The 6,850-nt window shown below is 53.1% G+C and overlaps 1 protein-coding gene across 1 annotated transcript in view; it reads right to left on the bottom strand.

Moving 5' to 3' along the window:
- The window catches only part of ZFAND2A (zinc finger, AN1-type domain 2A), a 4,247-nt gene extending 2,330 nt beyond the window's left edge, over positions 1-1,917 (bottom strand). The window contains exon 1 of the mRNA XM_009886094.1: positions 1,812-1,917. Within this exon, the coding sequence (XP_009884396.1) occupies positions 1,812-1,917 (106 nt within the window). The remainder of the gene's footprint in view (positions 1-1,811) is intronic.
- Positions 1,918-6,850: the final 4,933 nt, after the last annotated feature.

Genomic DNA, 6,850 nt, shown 5'->3' with positions numbered 1-6,850 from the left:
GGCGTGCTGAGTCATGCGGCGGGGGCGGGGCCGTGACGGGGCAGAGCGGGGAGGGGGCGTGGTCATGGGGATGGGGATGGCGCTGGGGATGGGGATGGGCATGGAGATAGTGTGGGAATGGAGATGGGCCTGGAAATGGGCATGGGGGAGAGCATGGAGAGGGAGATGGGGATGAGGATGAGGTTGCCAGGTTGCCCCGAGAAGCTGTGGCTCCCCCATCCCTGGAGGTGTTCAAGGCCAGGTTGGACGGGGCTTGGAGCAACCTGGGCTGGGGGGAGGTGGCCCTGCCCAGGGCAGGGGGGGGGGAACGAGATGATCTTCAAGGTCCCTTCCAACCCAAACTATTCTATGAGCATGGGCATGGGGATGGGCATGAGGATAGGGATGGGGAAGGGGGTGAGGATGGGCATGGGGATGGGGAAGGGGATGGGGAAACAGCAAGGGATGGCAACAGGGCATGGGGAAGGGCATGGAGGTGAGTTCAGGGAGGTGGTGAGAGAGGCGGTGATGATGAAGACAAAGGGCTCTCCAGCTTCCCCAGGAGATCACGTCCACGTGACACAAGCAGTCCCACTGCTGTGAAGACGCTGCTGTGCATGCGCGTAAAGGGATGAGGGTGCGGGGCTGTCCTGGCCGTGGGACACGTCTCAAATAGGGACGTGGGAGAGTGCCCCTGAAAGGCCTGTGTTGGACTGGTTTGCTCCAGAAGACACTGGAGCGCCCCCAACCCGCCCTGGGGACACCCTGAAGGGTGACGTAGCCCCCCAGGGAGATGCCAGCTCAGGCCTGGGAGCAGTGCCAAGCAGGCCGAGTCCTGCCCCTTTGCCCGGCGTGGCTGTAGACACACAGACTTTGGAGACTGATGTGAGGAGAGACCTTCTGGGTCATTCAATTCAAGCTTCTATTAAACATTTAACTACTTCCTGTAATTCCCTCCATAAACAAACCAAACCCAACATTAAAGGCAGTTTATTCCCATCAGAAGGCGCAACCTCACTGCTCTCATGATGAAAAGACAGCTTCAAGTTTCTAGTTTAAAGGTTTCCCTGACCACCTGCCTTCAAAGCCGTGTTGTCCTTTGATTTAGACAGTTTCTTCTCCCCGTGTCTGTGTAACCAGGAGCTGAGAGAACGGGGCTGACGCTGCTTTGCATGTGTAAGTTAGAGCCATCGTTGTCCAGCTGCATCCTAGAAGAGCGTTCTGCAGCGGTGGTAGACGTTCCCATCAGACATTGCGCTGTTCGCCTGCTGATGGTCACGTCCTTGAGCTGCGCCCTTGGCTGCCCTCCTCCCTGCCAGCAGAACCTGCCTCGCGGCTCACGTTCCATGCAAACCCTGGTGGTCTCAAGCCCGGGGAGAGCCTTTTAGCACACAGACGTGCCCGATACTTGACAACACGGTCATGTAGCATCTTCCACCGGGTTCCCGTGGCCAATGGCATGTGATTGAAAGGATTTCCCTTGCCTGAGCTGAACCAGTTACCTGGCGTCTACCAGGATGGCGGGGGGCAGCCAGAGCCACTCTCGCCCGCTTTGCTCTTCTGACCTGGTTGGTTTTGAGAGCTGGGGATGAGGGAGTGTTAAAAAGAAGAAGGAAACAGCAAAAAATACCCGAACGGTGATAGAAAGTCCAGTTACACCAGGTACTTCAAGACCCTCGCTCCATTATGCATCTATACATCAGCCCCATTGTACTGTTGACACACTGCTCGAGAACTTGGGAAATGCAAAGAAAATCTCTTGCCCTGCTGAGCTCGCGGGCTGATTTTTCTTATACAAAGCACCTACCCAGCGCCCCGGAGGAGTGGGACACCAGTGATGGCCCTGGGGGAGAGCTGGGCGGAGAGGAAGAGGCTGGTGGCCTCGCTGGCTGATGCTGCCCTGCGGACTGGAGAGCCGCTGGCAAAGGGATCATCCATTGCGGTGGGGAAGGGAGGAGTTTGCCTATGGATAACAACAGAAGTGGCTCCGCGCAGATTAGACACTCTTAAGGAAGACTGTAAATCCCAAGTCTAGAAGCCCACATAGTACAGGCAGCCGTCTTAATAGAAACGAGGATTAGAAATTAGCCGAGGTCTTTAGTGATATTTTTAGAAGGTTGCTCCTGACAGGTTAGGCTGCTGAGAACCGGAGGAAAGTGCCGAACCCCGTATTACTCGGGAAAGGATCACACAGTGCAGCGTGCGATTAGAGGCTGGCTAGCTTAGCGACAAGGGGGATAGGTGGGTTAGAACTGATTCGGGGGGAATTAGCAAGGGAAAGTGCTTGAGAAGCAGAATTTGATTAGGGGCAGCCAACATGGATTTATGAAAGGAAAGCTGCGTGTAACTAACTTGCTGAAGTCTGGAGGATGTATCGTTCCCCGGCAGCCCGCGGCGTGTGGGTTTTATACAGCCTGATCTGCAAAGGGAACGCCTGGCCTTTGCCACCAGAGTGGTGACGCCGGGTGGGATCGATGGGGGTCACCTCCCTCGCTTGTCCCAGCACCGTTCCTCCACCTCCTCTTTTTCCCTCCATACCTTTTGCTCCTTCTCTAGTTTTTTTTGGAGGAGGACAGACATTGCATTTTCCTTTGTCCTGTGGTTCTGCTCTTCATCCTTCCCTTCCTCTTCCGTGGGACCTGGGATTGCCTCTTGGTGGCTCTGCAGGGGGTTAAACACCCCCATCCACCCCACCTGGCCAGCACAGTCTGCCTGAGGACCCACACTGCACCCTAAAGGGGGAATAAAACACCTCTGAAGAGGATCACAGCCCTCCTCAGCTTCACGGGTGCTTGCTCCTTCAACCAGGGCCCCCAAGAGTCGTTATTTTGGAGAAGGCTGGAATTGCTCTGGGGAAAACAGAAAATCCTCTGACAGCCTCAGACCTGCATACCACTGTCCTCCAGTACGGCCAGTCCAGCCTGGCAGAGGCCAAGCACGGAGGAGCAATGGCCAAGGGGAGTCCACCCGGCCGAAGGGACTGTCACGCTGCCCAGAAGAGAGAGGGGTGATCTTCAAGGCCTTCCCTATCCCCTCTGTCACGGCAGTTCCAATTGCACGGCTGGAGAAAGTCCGTGCTGCTTTTGAATGCCGTGGCAGACACAAAGGAAAAACCAAATGGGACAGGAGCTTCGTTTCCCCCTGTGCTGCCAGCCTGCGAGGGCAGGGGGACATTCGTGGGATGGCAGGGGGACAGCCGTCCCACATCGCTGCCAGCTACGGCCACAGCATGGATGGGGAGCCCGGGATGTGGCTGGCTCCATCCCATCTCTCAGGGCAAGGCTGTCCCCGTCCCACCAAGATGTGTTTTGACGGACAGCAGAGCGCAGAGATGCCCATGGCTGAGACAGCCACGTCCGTCCACCTCCCTTCCACCTTGTGCACCCCAAACTCCTCCGAACACCACCCAGAAGACATGGACAAGTCCCTTGTCTCAGGTGTCCCCGGGGCCACCCCACCGCTTGAGGTCCTCCTGCGCCATCCGGGAGCATCCTGCTCACTGCGCCAGCTGTGGAGCCACTGCTGGCGACATTAACATTCGAGTGACTCCAGCTCACATCTACCTCTTCCAGGTCTCTGAACTCCAATCCCATCGTCCCGCTTTTCAGCTCATAATTCCGTACCAGGCTTTTAAAACTGAATTTTATTTTTATTGCAATGACCCTGTGGTGCTGCCAGATCCCTCTGTGGAGGAGAAGTGACATCTCCATTACATAGCTCAGATAAGTGTCTTAAAGAGACCACACACAAAGGAACCTAATGGTACCTATTTTTATTAGGTTTATTACAGGAGGGGAAGTAAAGCAGTCCGATCTCCCCACAGGATACTCCGTTAACAGCAGCAGGCAGAGAGGAGAGATCTGTGGAGGCGGATCAGTTTTCCAAGAATATTAGCTACTGCTGCTCTAAAATTAGAGTCTAGGGAGAGCAGACAGGTTGACATAATTGAAAGGGCTGTCTTAGGGGATGACATAGTTAAACGAGCCCATGATCAGCTTTAGAGTGACAGCTCAGCGACTTCTTCTAATCCCCAAAGGAGCACAGAGTTGCGAGGCTGTGATTTAACTAGTCCTGGATCTTATCTTGTGATGATGTCAATATTATCAGAACCCGTTTCTAAAGAGATGCCTCCAGAATCACTGTACATGAACCAAATGGTTTTACAGGCACGATTCTCCAGCAGCTTCACCCTGCAAAGCCCACAGTTGATACAAACACTCCTCTGCCACCCTTCTTCCGTACCCGACCCTGTCCCCGTGGGCTGGGCTACAGGGGCAGACCCAGAAACAGGATTAAGAACCTCATTTTGGGATGGAGCTGAAAAATGTCCTTGAGCTGCCCCTTTTATTCAACATAATTTAATATCAAACACAAACTAACAAAGTTAGAGGTGAAATATAATAGCAAGAACCCCATAAAAAGTAACCTAATCTGTAAGATAAATAGACAACACTTTAGCCTGGGGAGATAGCAAATAAAAGAGAAATATGAGCACAGCCATTCTCAATTCATAAGTAACTTTAAAGAGAAATAATGAAGATGAGTTCTCCAACTTTTAATGTCCTAAGATTCTTCCCAACGAAAAAAAAAGACATTTTTAGCGTTTTCCTCATACACTCTCACAAGGCGGATGTCTCCAGCCAAGGGCCCTGGACCATTCCCACACAAGGAGACACCCATTGGTTTGGAAATGGTTCAGAGGGACCATCCTGCAATTCCTGGTGGGGCGGGAGACGTTGGTGATGGAGTTCTGAACCCTCCCGCTGGTGGAGCCCCTCGGTTGCCTTCGGTGGCCGCCTCCCGCTGCCTTGTGCAAAACTCAGAGCACCCACTGCCTTCACAGCAGCGTTAGCCTGACTTTTATTATTTTATTTTTTTTTAGCCATTTTTTTCTACTTTAAGGTCAAAGTCCAGGATTTTCCAAGCAGCCTAATGCATTTAGGCACCTAAATCCCATTGAGTTTGGCGGGTGTATCAGCCCTCGGGCTCCTTGGCGAACCCGTGCTGAGAGCCTGAGGGCTCATCGCTGCAGTCGCTGTTACGCTGCCGGATTTACACAGATACCGTCATACCAGCATGAGCTCCCTTCTGCCATCCAGGAGTCTCTTGTTTAAAACCCCCTTCCTAAATGATGATGTTAAACTGGAAAGGGCCTCCTCTGGTGGTTAATTTTTGGTGATACATACCTGTACGAGAGTGTTACATTCTCTCATTGGGTTATACTTTAAAAAAAAAAAAACATTCTTGGCTTTATAGACTGAACTTCTTCAATGAAAGAGACCGAGTGCTCCTAATCCCCAGCCCTTCGCCCTTCAGGGGAAACCTCCGCTTTGGCGTTTTAGGGGTAAAGCCCACCCTACCTCCCGCTGCCTCTGGTACCCGTAATATCTCCGACCCCCTTTTAGAGGAGCACCCTTTCACAAAGGAGAGGCTTTTCGTCTTCTTCAACAGGAGGAACAAAAAGTCAGCAGAATCAAGCCACGTGCTTTGCTGTCTGGGAATGTCCCAACCCAAAAGGAAGAAGCGCGGATGGCAGCCGAGCTGGCAGCGGGACAGGTACAGAGGACACGTAGCGCCAAAATGCCTGTCTCAAAGGGTGAGAAACCTTGCAACAGCCTTTCTAATAGTAGTGGAAAAATAAATCCCTTATCAGGTGATTTCTGGTCACAGATCAAACACTGATGTCTTAAAATGTCAGCTGCCGACTCCTCGCAGAAAACAGATTAGGGGTCTCGGTGGCAGACTTCCCTGGGATAGCAGTTGGCTTTTGGTTGGGGCCATACTGCAAACGGCACAACAGGACCCAGTCCATGACTACCGAGCCCCAGATTTCCCAGGCACTGCCACGATGCCATCAATCAGCAAGGCAAGTTAGACCCCAAATCTCCTTGTTTATCGCAGTGCTGGTTTCGAATTAAAGCATTTCACTGAAAACTGAGACTCTGTTCTTAAGTACTTCAACAGATGATGATTTAACAGCGGTGCCAAACCTCAGCATTGTCTTTATTTTTCATTTTTTTATGTAGATAAACAGAGCTATCCTTCTTTCTGGTTTTATAGCACGAAGAAATAAACCTGCACCCTCATAAGAGGCGTTTGCTTTATGCTGTAGGTACAGAATGGGACCAAACTCATTTCTGGTGCGGATGAGTGGGTCTCCTGCGGGTTAGCGGGGGAGGGTGGTCAGGGGAGTCTTGGTAGAGCCTGGGAGCCAGAGGGAAAAGGATAGGTCCAGGGGGGGATAGCTGAGCCGGGGAGGAGACCCCCTTAGCGCATGGATCTCATAGTGGGCAGACAGCCCTAAACAAATCATCTCCAAAAGCGATGGCTTTGAGCCGGACTGCATGAGTTTGGGTTGTACCCCGCTTTGCAAGCGCTACTCAGACAAGGGGGTAGGACAACACCCATCAGTCCCAACCACCCGTTTACTGGTGGCCTTTACCAGCCCATGGTGCAGACACGTCCTTGGAGGCACCAGGCAGCCCTGGGAGGTGGTGGAGCACCCACAGGGTGATGCTACCCCTGGAAAGGTGTCCATCCCACAAAGACAAGGACGTGTGACATTCGGAGCCGTGTGCCACGAGGTGGCACCATGTCACTGCTAACCTACACGGCGGGGTCACCTCTTCGGCCAAGGATCTTCTGCAGGACCCTGCTCACCTGGCAGGCCTTGGGCCTCCAGGCAGCCCCATCGCTAAAATCCCCCCACTGAGCTTTTTTAATAAGTGGGCAGCTGTCCTTGCTGTCAGACCCAGCTGAGGGAGAAGGTGGTGCCACTGCCCCGTCTCCAACTCCAGAGACATTCCAAACCTGCCTGGACACTGTCCTCTCCAACCTGCTGTAGGTGACCCTGCTCCGGCAGGGGGGTTGG

This window comes from Charadrius vociferus, unplaced genomic scaffold (assembly GCF_000708025.1).
Source record: "Charadrius vociferus isolate BGI_N301 unplaced genomic scaffold, ASM70802v2 scaffold430, whole genome shotgun sequence".
NCBI lineage: Eukaryota > Metazoa > Chordata > Aves > Charadriiformes > Charadriidae > Charadrius > Charadrius vociferus.
Note: the sequence above shows the minus strand (reverse complement) of the source record. Positions and strands in the feature narration are given on the sequence as shown.